The 17,671-nt window shown below is 38.7% G+C and overlaps 1 protein-coding gene across 1 annotated transcript in view; it reads left to right on the top strand.

Moving 5' to 3' along the window:
• Positions 1-17,087, top strand: part of ARSJ (arylsulfatase family member J) — an 80,363-nt gene extending 63,276 nt beyond the window's left edge. Inside the window, exon 2 of the mRNA XM_020889214.2 lies at positions 13,100-17,087. Within this exon, the coding sequence (XP_020744873.2) occupies positions 13,100-14,498 (1,399 nt within the window). The 3' untranslated portion in view covers positions 14,499-17,087. The remainder of the gene's footprint in view (positions 1-13,099) is intronic.
• The last annotated feature ends 584 nt before the right edge of the window (positions 17,088-17,671 follow it).

Below are 17,671 nucleotides of genomic sequence, written 5' to 3'. Positions count from 1 at the left end.
AATGCCCCATAGAGTTATTTATCATAAGTTCTCACTATCCTTTCTGTTCCCTCCACTGTTCAGTGCCTGGAATATTGTAAATTCCTAATAAACATAGTTGTTGTTAAACTGAATTTGTGAACTTTTCTGAAGACTGCCGTCATTTTCTCTGCTGAGCCATTGCAAGCTATGGCTTGCAGCTAAGACACTGATGACACACGAGTTTGTCATGAAATACTTTCACCATGTGTGGCTAATTTCAGGTGCAAAGATACTCAGTTATTTGAAAGAGAATTCCAAACCATGAGTCAGTCAGTTCAGTTGCTCAGTCGTGTCCAACTCTTTGTGACCCCATGAATCACAGCACACCAGGCCTCCCTGTCCATCACCAAGTTACTCAAACTCATGTCCATCGAGTCGGTGATGCCATCCAACCATCTCATCCTCTGTCGTCCCCTCCTCCTCCTGCCCCGAATCCCTCCCAGCATCAGGGTCTTTTCCAATGAGTCGACACTTCGCATGCGGTGGCCAAAGTACCGGAGTTTCAGCTTCAGCATCAGTCCTTCCATTGAACACCCAGGTCTGATCTCCTTTAGGATGGACTGGTTGGATCTCCTTGCAGTCCAAGGGACTCTCAAGAGTCTTCTCCAACACCACAGTTCAAAAGTATCAATTCTTTGGCGCTCAGCTTTCTTCACAGTCCAACTCTCACATCCATACATGACTACTGGAAAAACCATAGCCTTGATTAGACAGACCTTTGTTGGGAAAGCAATGTCTCTGCTTTTTAATATGCTCTCTAGGTTGGTCATAACTTTCCTTCCAAGGAGTAAGCGTATTTTAATTTCATGGCTGCAATCACCATCTGCAAACCATGGATAGGGGGAGGTAATCCTGCTCAAAGATGCAAGAATGTTACCACATTTTTGTTGGTCCAATTTCTATAGAAGACGCTTGGTGAACAGAAGTATCAAGTTCTAATTTTTTTTTCCGAAAGTCAGAACCATAAAGAAAATGTTGAGCTTTACCAACATTTGAATATATGGCAGTCTTATTTCCAGAAGAATTAACTAAATGATGAACTGATAAATACAGAGAAAAGTGAATAGATCACATTTTCAAAAAAAATTTAAAAGATTTTTTACAAGGAAGCTGTATTTTACCTTGAAAATTTCTGCTAATATCAGCAAAATATTAGCTAAAGATATTTTCTTTAACACATCCTGTCTCTTGGGCAAAACTGGTAACATGAAATGTGGTTTAATATTTAAGCTACTCTCTGTTCTACACCTCTAAGCACATTTTCTGTTTAGAACAGAGGAGATAAATCACATTTTTCTACATTGATTTAATAATACACTGTGGTAGTAGTGAAAATAGCAAGAAAAATAGAAATTTTATTTTGACAGTATGGGTACACTTTGCTTTATGGAATACATGTGTCCTTGAAAAAGTCTCTGTAAGTTAAATTATTTTAAATGCACTCTGGAGTTCCCTGTTAAATTTTACTCTGTAAATAATTTTGCAGATAAGGAATCAATTAACTATATAAGTGAATGTTCATTTAGTTAAATGTTTGATAGTCTTTAATTTATGTTTTAAACTTTTTTTTTTAAATAATGAAGTATAGAAAGTCCAGTATTTCTTTAAAAGGAAGACATCCAAAAGATAACACAGGAAAAAGGGGTCATAGCAAAGTCTCCTTAGTTTGGGACGAAGCTTATTTTTTTATGGAAACTAACAGGAATTACACACACTATAGATGAGAGTAAAAAGAATGTTTTCAGAAGGAAACCACTTGTGGTGTAACTTGCATCTATGTGTTTTAGGAGACCAGGAAAACTAATCAGTTTTGCTCCAATTGCGTTGGAGCAAGGCAATTCCAAGGATAAACAGCAGGCTCTGATGATCAGCAAAGACCATTCATAGGCATGTTTTTAAAATTATGTGATAAGTTATCCTTTTCCTTGTTTAGTAAAAGGAGACACCCGTGGTATAGTGGTAAAGAATCTGCCTGCTAGTGCAGTAGAGAGGGTTCAATCCCTGGGTCTGGAAGATTCTCTGCAGAAGGAAATGGCAACCCACTCCAGTATTCTTGCTTGTGAAATCTCATGGACAGAGGAGCCTGGTGGGCTATAGTCTGTGGGGTCACTATAGAGCACAGAATTCATTTAGCACATAACCATGCTCTTTCTTCTGTTCTAAAGGTAATCTCCCAAGTAGATGTCCTTACTGAAAAGAAAATTCCTTGATAAAATGAATGAGTGTTTCCATTCAACTGGCATTTAGATTTCTTTTTTTATTTACCAAGGCTAACTAATGCCTTGGTAAAATTAGTCCCATATTAATAATTAATCCTAGTAGAATAAGCTAGTTATTTTGAAACCGATTCATCTGGATTTCATCTATATATAAATTTATGTAACAGAAAGTGACAGCTGCTTCTTCTCCCACAATTATTATCCCCCGGAAATAATCATGTCTGAGGGTTTGGTGTGTATCTTACATTTTCTTTATCTCTCTCAGTGAATACATACACATGTACACTTATTCATTCATTCATTCAAAAAAATACTTACTGAGATCCTATTATGAACCAAGTATTACTTTAGGTGGTGGAGATACAGCAATGAATAGTCCCTGCCCTCATGGAACTTAAATACTTTTTATTATAAAGAGATAATAATGCAGTAAGATATTCTTCTGTAGGCAGGTGTTCTTGCACTCACTCAGCAGTACATCATATGCACTTACCTGTGTCAGTGCTTAGAGCCACACATATTCTTTTATTTTTTCTTTTTCACTTATAGTCTTGAAGAAATCTGTGCTCACCATCTAGACATTTTCACTTTTCCAGTCATGTCTCAGCTCACAAAAATCTGGCCTTCTTCCCACACCATTCTATTAAAATATTATTTAACAGGTTGCACTTGCTCGTGAAATCCAGTGACCCTGCTCAATTCCCACCTTCTGTGGCTCTTTCACAGTGTGGAGTGCTATGACTCTGTTAAACAGGTGACTCTAACTCCCCTCTGCTACTCTAGTTCACCCAGTAGCTGTTTCATCTCAGACTTTCCCTGCTGCTCCTTGCTTTAATTCTAAATGTTGGTATTTCCTTGGCTCTCGGTCTCTATTCTGTCTTTAGATGGTTTCATGTGCTGTGGTGAATTCACGTATGACCTTATGCTGCTGCTGCTAAGTCGCTTCAGTCGTGTCCGACTCTGTGCGACCCCATAGACGGCAGCCCACCAGGCTCCCCCGTCCCTGGGATTCTCCAGGCAAGAACACTGGAGTGGGTTGCCATTTCCTTCTCCAATGCATGAAAGTGAAAAGTGAAAGTGAAGTCGCTCAGTCATGTACGACTCCTTGCGACCCCGTGGACTGCAGCCTATCAGGCTCCTCCGTCCATGGGATTTTCCAGACAAGAACACTGGAGTGGGTGCCATTGCCTTCTCTGACCTATATGCTAATGAGTCTCAAATCTTTGTTGTTTCATCCTATAAACTTCCAGATGGTATCTTATAGGTGCCTCCAATGTGATGGAGAGCAGGATTCACCATCTTCCCATTCATTCCTGCTCCTCTTCAAGGATTTCTTTGTGCAAGAAGCTTCTTTTCCCTCAGCCACTCTGACCAGACATTCTGGGCTCATTCTCAGCATTTCTCTCTCCCATGCTTCTCACATATGGCCTGTAACCCTATTAAAAGTCCCTCTTTATAATCTCTAATCTTCTTCTCTCATTCTTTCTGTTACCCATCTTTGCTTTGACTATCAACTTTTATCTTAGATTAGTGCAAATCCCCTTGCTTAAGTCCTGTTCCATTCCAATGCATTCGTCACACTACAACCAGAGTGCTTTTTATAATGCAAAACTCATTATTATGTTATTCTCTTCTCAGAAACATTTCTCTGGATTCCTGTGAGCACTCCATTAAATACTAAAGCCTTAGCAGGGCTGGAGGCTATAGAACCACTCTCTGGAATTCGGAACCTACTTGTATATATACTCTCATCTCCTGCCAATTTATGTCTGAATCTGTGTTCTCAGGGGGCCAAACTCTCTCCCTTTTTGTATTTGAACATCATGCTTCTCCTGCTGAAACTCTCTTTGCCTTCCTTTCAGCCCTTTACCTGGATGGCTCCTTCTCCCTCAAGAATCATCTGAGTCATGTTCCTTTGTGAAACTGCTTTTGCCGTGTTGTTGCATTTTAAATATCTGTCCTTCTCCCAAATTCACCCAGATACTCCTATGATTACACTCAGATCTAACGTGGCCCCTTCTCGGAGCATTCCCTGACCCTGCTGTGAGTACCCAGAGAATGCTGTGGTTGTCTTTGTTGTAGCTTTTACTCCAGCCGTGATCATTGTTATATGTATCTTACCTAGACTGAGTCCCTTGAGAGCAGGACCCATCTTATTCAACTTTGTCATCCCCAGAATAGCAGTGTCTGACTCATGGGTAGAAGAGTGGTAAATAAGTAATTGATCTAAACTATGCTGAGTTTTCATCTCAAAAACGAGAGGATGTTTGTCCATGAGATGAAGAACAAGGCATAGACTTGGTATGACACTCCTCCCCCACCCCCACCCTCCACCTAAAGATGCAAGTACTAAACAATGAAATTAACGCCTATAAATAGTTATACTCTTTGAGACAAATAAAAAAAGGATGTCACTTGGAAGGAAGTAATAAACGAACACCTTTCAGAATATGGAAAATAAGTTGTATCTTTCTAACATACATATCTGTGTGACATTTGATTCATAAACTGTGATCAGTTGTACTGTCTCCTTCCCTTCAATTTCTTACTACACTGCTGGCTGCTTTTGTACCCTATAATCATCCTGGACTTTAGAATCTGCATGAAACTATTAGGATTCATTTCTTTCATCGTTGTATTTGTACTTATAAGGCTACATTAAATGTGTAACTGGATTAAAATAATAATACTGGATTATTATTTTAAAATTAAGACATTTTCTAGAAAAGACAATTCAAAAATTACTGCCGCTGCCCGCACCCAATAATATAAATTAATATTTTTAAAAATTACAAAAGTCTTCATGTATTCTAATTCCATGCTGAAAGGTCCACATAGCTCTTTTCTTTTAAGTTGGTGGAAAGTGAGAATCGTGGTTGTAGATTTAAGGAGATTTGGCATCAACTCTAGTTTTACTATTGTTCATATGAAATTTTCTTCACGTGGTAGCCATATGGAGACAAAAAAATTCCACTAAATTTCAAAATTAGTTTATTTTTTAGCAAATATGATTACAGTATGTATTCAGAATATATTATGTGAAAAACCTATCTTTTAATCTAACTTTATATTGTTCAAAAATAGTTAAATATATATTGATACATTGTGGAAACTTCTTTGTCAGTTGTCTGTACGTAATATAAACTTGGTTTTGTAAAGCTGCTTTGAGCTTATATGGAATTCTTTATGGAAATGCTAAGCTGTAGTCCTTGACCCATGAATTTTTCTAGAAGGACCCTTGAGTGTCATTTAGTACTTCTTTTCCAGTTCGGGTGTGCCTTTTATAGAATCTTTGATAGATTTTTTTGGTGTTTGTTTCTTTTCTTTCTTAGAGTTTTTTTTTTTCCCTGCTTTGGGTTGAAATCTGCCTCCTTGTACTGTTACCCATTAGTCCCAGTTATATAGGACAGAAACAGAGACCAGATGGCCCATCTACCAGTCACCATGTTCTGAAAGCCACAAATCGAAGTCATTCTTGAGTTTTCCTCCTTTGTCCTTCCATCATCCTTCCCTCACTGATTTAGCCCTAAAGTTCTAAGTCCAAAGCATACATTTGATCTATCCACTTCCATTTTTACTGCCACTAGATGGTAGTCCAAGCTACCATCATCTTTGACCCAAACTACTTCAGTAGCCTTAAAAAATCTGTGTTTTCACTTTTCATCTGTCTACAATCTCCTTTCTATACCAGTGATCTGCAAATGTAGTCCTGACACCCTAGAGCAATGCAGGATAATTCATTAGAATTCAAGAAGAAATGCCAGAAATTCTATTTATATTTATTTTTGCCTCATCTAATTTAATTTCTATTTTGTATACATTTCTACAATTATTATAATTAATAAAATAGTACAGTGTATATACTTGAGCTCTTATTTTTCTTTTTTGCTTTCTATTAAATTCATAGTCTGATAGATTCAGCTTTCCACAGTTATTTACATAGTCGTATGTAACTAACATGTAGGCAGTTGACTTTTTAAAATTAACATGTAATGCCTTTTGTTTAGATTTTCTTACTTTTTAAAAATTTTGAAACCATCTTGTACTTACAGAACATCTTCAAGTAGAGAACAACATAAATAGCTTTTTTTCCCTGAACCATTTGACAGTTAATTGCCGACCTGATGCCCCATCATATCTAGCACTTTATTGTGTATGTCCTACAAAGATAGTTACCCATTATCCAAAACACAGCTATCAAGAACATGAAAACACTATTATTCACATTTAGTTTTCAGACTGCATTTAGGTTTTGCCAGTTCTCCAACCATGTTCTTATTGTAACCATTCCAATTCAGAATCATATATTTCATTTATTCATCATGACTCCTCAGTCTCTTTCAAACTGGAAGTTTCTTAGTCCTTGTTTACCTTATATAATCTTGATACTTTTGAAAATTTTAGGCAAGTTATCTTGTAGAACGTCCCTCAGTTTCGTTTTGCCTGATGTTTACTGAGGATTAGATTCAGATTATGTACTTTCGAGTAGAACACTGTAGAATCAATGCTGTGTTCTTCTCACTGCATCTTATCTGCTGGCACATGATGTTGATTTGTCCTGATTACTGATGATGTTAACTTTGATCATTTGATTAATGTGTTAATTGAGCACTTCCACTGTGTGGTTACTCTTTTCCATATATACAGTTAATAAGTGTTTTGTAAGAAGGTACTTTTATATCACATTACATATCAAACTTTTCCTATTTGAATTTAAGATTTCCTATCCTATTCTGTGGGTGCAGTTTATTACTAATACTGTTTATTTTGATGCTTGCATTTTCCCAGAGTTGGCCCATTAAAACTCCCTTAATTCAGGATTCTGCATATTTTTGATACCTTTTTCAGTCTTTAAGCCCTTCCTTAACTTTCTATGTATATTTCATTGTATTTGTTTCAACAACATTTCAGGTCACTTAGATTACTTTGAATCTTCATTATCCACTTTTAACTATTCCTCCTAGATAATAAGCATGTCTTCTATTTCTTTATTCAAATCGTGGATAATAATAATCTGTGAGTTGAAGCCAAAGAAAGGGTCCAGTTTTGCTGTTTCAGAAACTACCTTCCAGACTAGGAATTCTCAGCCAGTTAGTTAATGTTGATCAATGTGCTATCTTGTAATTCTTTTGAACAATTATCTGATTGGCCTTCCAGTTGGTTGTTGCCAAGTCAATGTCACTGACAAGCCAAAAACTCTTATCAAGAACTTCCCTAGATCCCAACCATCTCCTTCCTGAAAAAAGAAAAGATGTTAACATTCAGTGCTGTTCTCCATGACTGATAGTGGTGACTCCACCCAGTCCCAGGGTTCAGAGAACTCATGCCTTCATCGCTAGTAGGATCTTTACTTACAACTGAATATAACAGCTCTGGGAGTAGGAGGGAAACAAAGCAAAACAAAAACTTAATTCCTGGCACACATTATACACTCAATAATGCTGCTTAACTAAGGAAATGAGTAAGTACTGAAGATTAATGCAGATAAATTAATCCAGACTTTACATGGGTCTAACTGTAGCTGTGAGTATACACTAGAAAGTTTCCAAAGCCCAAAGTCTGGATTCCAGTACATAACTCAAAACTTACAGCTATAAAACTTAGGAAAGCCACTAAATTACTCTGAGTTTCAGCGTCCTTTTATTGTTGTTGTTGTTAGATGGAATTAATAAATGGAATCCCCCTGCCTGTTCCACACAGTTGTGGAAACCAGAGAAGACCATGTTAATGAAAATTTTCTCTTTGCAATTAACTGATATGAAAGAATAAGATCATCCTTATTGTGAATATTCAGGGCTGTCATTCAGTTGATTTTCCATTATTTTATAAGGAAAGAAACAAGGGCAGACTTTTCAAATGCCTATCGTTTTTCTGGGGCTTCCCAGGTGGCTCAGAGGTAAAGAATTCACCTGCTAAGCAGGAGACACAGGTTTGGTCCTCAGTTGGGAAGGGCCCCTGGAGAAGGAAAGGGCACCCCACTCCAGTATTCTTGCCTGGGAAATCCCATGGACAGAGGAGCCTGGCGGGCTACAGCCCAGGGGTTTGCAAAAGAGTCAGACACAACTTAGCGACTAAACAACAACAAAATCATTTCCCTAAGCTATTTTCTTAATTCTCCTCCTTTTAAAAAGAAAATGAAGCTAACTTGGCAGGACTTTTCTTTTTGACCCTACCTAATTTGCTTTAAAGGAGAAGGCAATGGCAGCCTACTCCAGTATTCTTGCCTGGAGAATCCCATGGATGGAGGAGCCTGGTGGGCTGCAGTCCATGGGGTCGCTAAGAGTCGGACACGACTGAGCAACTTCACTTTCACTTTTCACTTTCATGCACTGGAGAAGGAAATGGCAACCCACTCCAGTGTTTTTGCCTGGAGAATCCCAGGGATGGGGGAGCCTGGTGGGCTACGGTCTATGGGGTCGCACAGAGTCGGACACGACTGAAGTGACTTAGCAGCAGCAGCAGCAGAATTTGCTTTAAAAGAAAAATGCTCAAAAATTATCTACTTAAAAATACATTCTCAAACTTTCTAGGATCAGCATAAGCCTCACTATTTGGTTTATAATTTTTTCCTATCTTTAATTAGAAAGTTAGATTAACTTCTCAAGACTGACAGTATCTTTCCTCTGCTCCTTGATTTTTTAAGAAGTGCTGGACTTAACTCTTAAGGAGACAGGAAAAGTATCCAGTTTAGCCTGTGTTGTTCAGGAAACTGTATCACAGCCTGGTGAAGCAGATTGGAGGAGGTGGGGGGATATCTCTGTATCGCTATTCTCCCATCTATAAAATGAATGTAAACAATCCTACTTCTCACTGTTGTAACAGGGACTAAACACAATAAAGCATTGAAAGATCTGTCAGTTATAAAACTTGAAAGACATATGTTAGTAACGTGATTCAGAACTCTTAAATAATAACAGCAAAAGCTATCATTTATTGAATGCACTCACCTTATCAGATTCTGTGCTCTCTTTCAGGGCTACAGCAATCCAATATGTATTATTATCCCTCTTTTACAGATGAAGAAATGGAGGATCAAGGGGGTTAAGTGCTGCTTAAAGTCACACGGCTAATAAGCAGTTGAACAAATTCAAACCCTGATTTCTCTGACTCCCAAGACAAAACATACCCTTAACCCCTGCCTCTAATGGTGCATCAAACATCTATTTGGTCCCAGAGTCTTGAACTCATTTAAGATGGAGCTTCCCTAAAAAGCTCTCTTCTGTTAGGAGCTGCTGCCAAACCTTTATATTGTTGATTCTGAATTTTCCGATATGAAAACCATTCTATGCTGGAGAAGACAGAAACCACACAGTTGATTAATAGCTCTGTACTGTCTTCTATGTCTGCCAACACTGTACCATCTTCTGAAAGCAGCAGACCTCTTTCCTACTCTTTTTCGTGTGTGAACATTTTCTGTATTTTACACTTTCCAAAAGCCTCGGTTCTCTTTGCCTTTAGTACTGGGTGCAAAAAAAGTGCCCAGTTTTAATTAGAAAGACTTCAATTGGTTAGCTGGTCAATGAATTGAATAGATACTCTGGCCAAGTACATCTTCTACATGAGACAATTATGTAGAAATCCTTCCCCATGTCCACAAATCCTTCCCCACAGTCTCACAACATACAGATTTCTCCTTTTTAAATATCTTCGATGTTTATATTGATAGGTGTTATCAACTTGTCATGTGCTTATACAAAAATTAGTGGTTTTAGAAGTTAATGTTTTAGATCTTGAACTGGATCAGAAACTATCAAGAGCAATAATACTTTATGAATTTAGGACTAAATTATATTTATTAAAACCTTGTTTCTTTGGAGTTCATTACTGTATTCATTGTGAACTTCAACAGCTAAATGATAAGCAGAGTAGACGGGGCCCATATGAATGCTGTCTGGACATTACTACAGCTTCTATAAACCTTCAGCCTGTTACTGCAGTTGACACTTTGAAAGAACTCACAGTTGCATTATACTATCATTTGAACGTTTAAAAATAAACTAGCCAATCCAAGGCATATATAGCGTGTTGGACTTTAAGGTTCAATTGATTTTTTAAAATTATTTTTTATCTCAATATAACTCTTTGTAATTTGATTCCAGGAATATTTTTATTTTTACACTAACCCTTTTTGCAAATTTCATTTTCTCAGAATGTCTATATTTCCTATTCAAAAATTGTTTTGAACTTATATAATAAACTATAGAATTAATCACTTTTAAGATGGCATGAACTAGTGGGCACATCTTGACCCAGTTGAAAATTCATATACTTATATGATAATAACCATTCTCTGGGGGGATAAAAGCCCTTGGCAAATATCCTTGGGAAGAGAACAGTGCCGGAAATCAACATACATTTAATTTTAATGTATAGAAAGGTTACATCGATTTCTTAAACTAAATTGTAAGTGAATGTAATTTTCTTAAAAAGAGACAGTGGGAAGCATATGAAAGGATTCATTTCCTACTGTTTCTGGAAAAATGTAATCTTTCCTTAGCACTAGCTAAAACACTTTCTAAAGTGGCTTTTCAACAACAATATACTGTGATTCAGAGATGTTCTGTTTCTCACTACAGAGATTTAACAGGTTTTGACAAACAGGAGATTTTTACATAATTTTATATGTATTTTTAGTACTTTCAGATCAGCTTGAAATAAATTATTCAAAAAAATGATTTAGGAGCTAATGTGAGGTCTTTAGACCAAAAACAACAGTAACAACGACAGCATATTACCAAACCAAACTTGAGTCCCCTCACCTGCCTGCAGTAAAGCTGATCTACTGATACTGAGTTGTGGTGAAGGAAAAAGTGTTTATTGCAGGGCCCCACGCAAGGAGTCCAGGCAGCTAATGCTCAAAAGACCCAGACGCCAAGATGAACATTCTTCTGATTGGTTGATGGTGATGTCATCAGGAAGCAACATCTTCAACTTTCTGGTTCCAACTGGTCTGGGTTCTTTGTGCTTGTGGTCAGCATATAGTTAACTTCTTCCACCTGGTGGGGATTTCAGAGTCTACAAAATAGCTAAAAGATAAAGCTCAGAATATTATTTATGGCCACCGAGGAGAAACCAAAGTTCTTTGACTTTGTTTAATGGCTAAGTTATTATTTTCTCATACTTGAATGTTTTCCTTTGTTTCTGCATTTTCTCACTTCTTTGATTGAATATATTCTTTAGAATTTGGGGAAGGCCCAGAAGGGTATAGTTTTCCTACAGATAAGAAGCAGGAGAGGACATGGAAGTAGGGAGTGGTGGGGAGGGGGAGCATGGTCTGCCCTGAGAAGGCCCCATAGGATCCTTCTTGTTGTTATTTTTGAGTCACTAAGTCATGTCTGACAGCATATCGGGGCCTTTTCCAGTGAATGGGCTCTTCACATCAGGTGGTCAAAGTATTGGGGCTTCAGCTTCAGCATCAGTCCTTCCAGTGATATTCAGGGTTGATTTCCTTTAGGATTGACTGGTCTGATCTTCTTGCAGTCCAAGGCATGTGTCAAGAGTCTTCTCCAGCACCACAGTTCAAAAGCACCAATTCTTCAGTGCTCAGCCTTCTTGATGATCCAGCTCTCACATTCATAAGTGACTACTGGAAAAACCATAACTTTGACTATATGGACCTTTGTTGGGAAAGTGATGTCTCTGCTTTTTAATATGCTGTCTGGATTGGTCATAGGTTTCCTTTCAAGAAACAAGCATCTTTTAATTTCATGGCTGCAGTCACTGTCCACAGTGATTTTTTGAGCCCAAGAAAATAAAGTCTGTAACTGTTTCCATTGCTTCCCCATCTATTAACCATGAAGTTATGGGACCAGATGCCATGATCTTAGTTTATTGAATATTGTGGTGTTTTATTTGTTTTGTTTTGTTTTTTTGAATGTTGTGTTTTAAGCCAGCCTTTTCGCTTTCTTCTTTCACCCTCATCAAAAGGTTCTTAGTGCCTCTTTGCCTTCTGCCATTAGAATAGTAATATTTGCATATCTGAGATTGTTGATATTTCTCTCTGCAATCTTGATTCCAGCTTTTAATTCATCCAGCCCGGCATTCTACATGATGCAGTCTGCACATAGGTTAAAGAAGCAGGGTGACAAGCCTTGTCATACTACTTTCCCAATTTTGAACCAGTCTGTTGTTCTATGTCCATGTCTAATTGTTGCTTCTTGACCCGCATATAGGTTTCTTAAGAGACAGGTAAGATGGTCTGGTATTCTCATCTCTTTAGAAATTTCCCACAGTTTGTTCTGATGCACACAACCAAAGGCTTTAGTGTAGTCAATGAAGCAGATTTTTTTTTCTGAAATTCTCTTGCTTTTTCTATGAGCCAATGGGTGTTGGCAATTTAATCTCTGGTTTCTCTGCCTTTTCTAAATCCACCTTGTATATCTAGAAGTTCTCCATTCATGTACTGCTGAAGCCCAGCTTGAAAAATTTTGAGCATTGCCTTACTAGCATGTGAAATGAGCGCAACTGTATGGTAGGATCCACAGAATCCTGCTTGGTTACAAACACTCTGAAATTTATATTCCTTCCTTTATCACGTTAGTTTGGTGAATCATATAATTATTCAAATGATTAAAGTTTGTTTAAATTAATTCTGTTATAAGAACTTTAAAAAGACTTTGAAATAAGTAATGAAATCTTAGTTTCAAAAGTACTAATTTAAAGTGAAAATTCATTTCAAATATTAAATGTGTAGCTAATTATGGCAGGACTTTTGGGTCAACAGGAGAAATACTGAATTGATCAATTTTATTTGCAGTAGCATTTATCATCATAGAAACATTATTTAATAGAAGAATTGTTTTTTTCTGTGGAATCTCTCTTTTATCCTGCACTGACACATTTTTTTACTCTTTTGTTAGGTATCAGATACACACCGGACTTCAACATTCTATCATAAGACCTACCCAGCCCAACTGCTTACCTCTGGACAATGCAACCCTACCTCAGAAACTGAAGGAGGTTGGATACTCAACACATATGGTTGGAAAATGGCACTTGGGTTTTTATAGAAAAGAATGTATGCCCACCAAGAGAGGATTTGATACCTTTTTTGGTTCCCTCTTGGGAAGTGGCGATTACTATACACACTACAAATGTGACAGTCCTGGGATGTGTGGCTATGACTTGTATGAAAATGACAATGCTGCCTGGGACTATGACAACGGCATATACTCCACACAGATGTACACTCAGAGAGTGCAGCAAATCTTAGCTTCCCATGACCCCAGAAAGCCTATATTTTTATACATTGCCTACCAAGCTGTGCACTCTCCACTGCAAGCCCCTGGGAGGTATTTTGAACACTACAGGTCCATTGTCAACATAAACCGACGCAGGTATGCTGCCATGCTCTCCTGCTTAGACGAAGCAATTAATAACGTGACCCTGGCTCTCAAGACATACGGTTTCTACAACAACAGCATTATCATATACTCTTCAGATAACGGTGGTCAGCCCACAGCAGGAGGAAGCAACTGGCCCCTCAGAGGGAGCAAAGGAACCTATTGGGAGGGAGGGATCCGGGCTGTTGGCTTCGTGCACAGCCCACTCCTGAAGAACAAGGGCAGCGTGTGTAAGGAGCTCGTGCACATCACCGACTGGTACCCCACTCTGATTTCACTGGCTGAGGGGCAGATCGACGAGAGCATTCAGCTGGATGGCTATGACGTCTGGGAGACCATAAGCGAAGGCCTTCGTTCTCCCCGGGTAGATATTTTGCACAACATCGACCCCATTTATACCAAGGCGAAGAACGGCTCTTGGGCTGCAGGCTATGGGATCTGGAACACGGCCATTCAGTCTGCGATCAGGGTGCAGCACTGGAAGCTGCTCACCGGGAACCCGGGGTACAGTGACTGGGTGCCCCCTCAGTCCTTCAGCAACCTGGGCCCGAATCGGTGGCACAACGAGCGCATTACCTTGTCAACGGGCAAGAGCGTGTGGCTGTTCAACATCACAGCCGACCCCTACGAGAGAGTGGACCTTTCCAGCCGGTATCCCGGGATCGTAAAGCAGCTCCTCCGGAGGCTCTCCCAGTTCAACAAAACCGCGGTGCCGGTAAGGTACCCCCCCAAAGACCCCAGAAGTAACCCTCGGCTCAATGGGGGAGTGTGGGGGCCGTGGTATAAAGAGGAAAGCAAGCAACGGAAGCCGAGCAAAAAGAAGGCCGAGAAAAAGCAGAGGAAAAGTAAGATGAAGAAGCAGCAGCAGAAGGAGCGCTCCTTTCCAAACTGCCATTCAGGGATTTCTCATGGATAAGTACAAATTTTTTTCCTGTCTTCAGTTCAGTTCAGTCGCTCAGTCGTGTCCGACTCTTTGCGACCCCATGAATCGCAGCAGCCAGGCCTCCCTGTCCATCACCAACTCCTGGTGCCTACTCAGACTCATGTTCATCTAGTCAGTGATGCCATCCAACCATCTCATCCTCTGTCGTCCCCTTCTCCTTCTGCCTTCAATCTTGCCCAGCATCAGGGTCTTCTCCAATGGGTCAGTTCTTTGCATCAGGTGGCCAAAATATTGGAGTTTCAGCTTCAGCATCAGTCCTTCCAATGAACACCCAGGACTGATCTCCTTTAGGATGGACTGGTTGGATCTCCTTGCAGTCCAAGGGACTCTCAAGAGTCTTCTCCAACACCACAGTTCAAAAGCATCCATTCTTCAGCACTCAGCTTTCTTTATAGGCCAACTTTCACATTCATACATACATGACTACTGGAAAAATCATAGCTTTGACTAGATGGATCTTTGTTGGATCCGTTGGATTTTTGTTGGATCTTTGTTGGGTTTTTCCTCTCTGGTTAAACTTAAATCAGTGCCGAGCTTTTCACCAGTTTCTAGGTGAACCAGCGAATTTGGCTCAATCGGATCCCTGCCATCAGCATCAGACAGTTTTCATATCGTGCTACCCCATGGAAATCGTGCTCCATGCCAAAGGTGCTGCTGTGGGGAGCCACACTTCAAGCAGAATGGAGATGTTTGTTTCTCTTGCTCCTTTATGAAAGGTGGTCAGTGAAGAGTTCAGCTGTCGTACTTCAGTCAGTTGACCAAACACTATGTTTTAAATTATAGCATTGAGCTTTAACCAGCAATTGATGGACATGCCAATTTAATGGAACTTACAGGGTAGCATGATTAAAAACCACCTTTGATGAAGCCTAGTCAAAAGTTGCATCACCTCAAAGGCCTTGAAAAATGCTTTTTTCTTAGTGAATTTTTGTATTTCTATCACAAGACACTTGCGTTTTTTAAGTGAATTCTATTTCATACATCGTTTCCTTTCCTGTGAAAAATAAGCTGTTTTTCTCACATGTGAACAGCTTGCACCTCACTTTATCATGCATGAGAGAATGGCAAATAAGAATGTTTCAGCACACTGCCAAAACGTGAATGTAACTATTTTCTAAACACTTTAATAGAATGATGTTTCAACACAAAGTACATAATTTATTTTTACAGAAAAAATATTAATTATTTTGTTTTCATAAAATTATACAAATGAATTTTAATTATTTTATTTTATTTTCTACATACCATTAGAAGAATTTTATTTCATATTGTCAAGATTATCGAGCACTGTAATACTATAAATTAATAGTGTGAATTTGTAGAATATAAAAATTAAAAAGTGATAAACATCATTGTTCAACCATTATTGTGAATGTAAGAAGATGAATATATTCCTTACAAATTGCTTGGAAATTCAGTGTTTATATAGAATTGAGAGACAACTTTATTGTTTCTATCATAAACACTTTATTTATGTATCTTAATTATTAAAATGACATTTTTTTAGTACCAGCAAATTGTGTGGCTTTTCTGATTTAATGTCTCTATAGAATTACATTAGTCATTTTAACAAACAAAAGTCTTTACAAATAGGCAAATGAAAGTACGATTTGCTAACAAACATAGTAACATAAAATGGATTTTGCAAATATGCAATGTTTACACCTGGCTGCTGCATGGAGAAGAGTGTTCTCTTGTTAACAAATAAGATTTATAATGACCTTACTCTTACACCAAGTGAACATGGCAGGAAGATACCAAGAAGTGAGAATATGGATCCTACCTAGAGTCGTTAAACATCTGGTTTGAAATTCACACATGCAGACATCATGAGGCAGATTACAGGAGCACAGTCTGTAGTGAAGTTTATCATCAGTGATCGGTGAGGACAAGTTGATGTGGTCCCCATCAGCCCTGGAGTTCTCTTTAAGGTGCTTTTTCCTAATACTACCTGTAAGTCTCAAAGTGTTTACAGTTGAAAAATCTAGAGTTAGAACTATGATGTGTGATATTACAACTGTGATTAAAGAAATGTATGCACATTTTTTGTTTTTTTCTCCTGAGGAAACGGTGGAATATTACTCAGCCATAAAAAATGAAATAATGCCATTTGCAACAACGCGGACAAACCTAGAGATTGTCATACTGAGTGAAGTGCATTAGACAGAGAAAGACAAATATCATATCATATTGCTTACATATGGAATCTTAAAGCATGGTACAAATGAACTTATTACAAAACAGAAATAGAGTCACAAATGTAGGCAAAAAACTTAGGGTTACCAAGGGGGAAAGTGAGGGGAGAGGTAAATTGGAAGATTGGGATTGACATATATACACTACTATGTATAAAATAGATGAGCAGTGAGGACCTACTGTATGGCAGAGGGAACTCTACTCAGTACTTTGTAATGACCTATATGGGGGAAAAGATCTAAAAAAGAACAGATATATGTTTATGTATAATTGATTCACTTTGCTATACAGCAGAAACCAGCATAACTTTGTAATCAATTGTACTCCAATAAAAATCAATTTAATAAAAAGAAATGTACGAGGTGATGTTGTTGTTTTAATGTTGCTAAATCATGTCGGACTCTTTGAGATCCCATGGACTGTAGCCCGCCAGGCTCCTCTGTCCATGGGATTTCCCAGGCAAGAATATTAGAGTTTCTTGCCATTCCTTCTCCATGGGCTCTTCCTGTGCCCAGGGATCAAACCTGTGCCCCTTGTGGCTCCTGCATTGTCAGGCAGATTCTTTACATGGAGCTGCCTGGAAAGCTCATGAGGTGGTGTGGTCGGTTCAGTTCAGTCACTCAGCTGTGTCTGACTCTGTGACCCCATGGACTGCTGCACTCCAGGCCTCCCTGTCCATCACCAACTCCCGGACTCATTAAACTCATGTCCATTGAGTCAGTGATGCCATCCACCCGTCTCCTCTGTCATCCCCTTCTTCTCCTGTCCTCATTCTTTCCCAGCATCAAGGTAATTTCAAATGAGTCAGTTCTTTGCATCAGGTGACCAAAGTATCGGAGTTTCAGCTTCAGCATCAGTCCTTCCAATGAATATTCAGGATTGATTTCTTTCAGGATGGACTGGTTGGATCTTCTTGCTGTCCAAGAGACTCTCAAGGGACTCTCAAAGTG

The sequence above is a fragment of the Odocoileus virginianus genome, chromosome 21 (genome assembly GCF_023699985.2).
Source record: "Odocoileus virginianus isolate 20LAN1187 ecotype Illinois chromosome 21, Ovbor_1.2, whole genome shotgun sequence".
NCBI lineage: Eukaryota > Metazoa > Chordata > Mammalia > Artiodactyla > Cervidae > Odocoileus > Odocoileus virginianus.
Note: the sequence above shows the minus strand (reverse complement) of the source record. Positions and strands in the feature narration are given on the sequence as shown.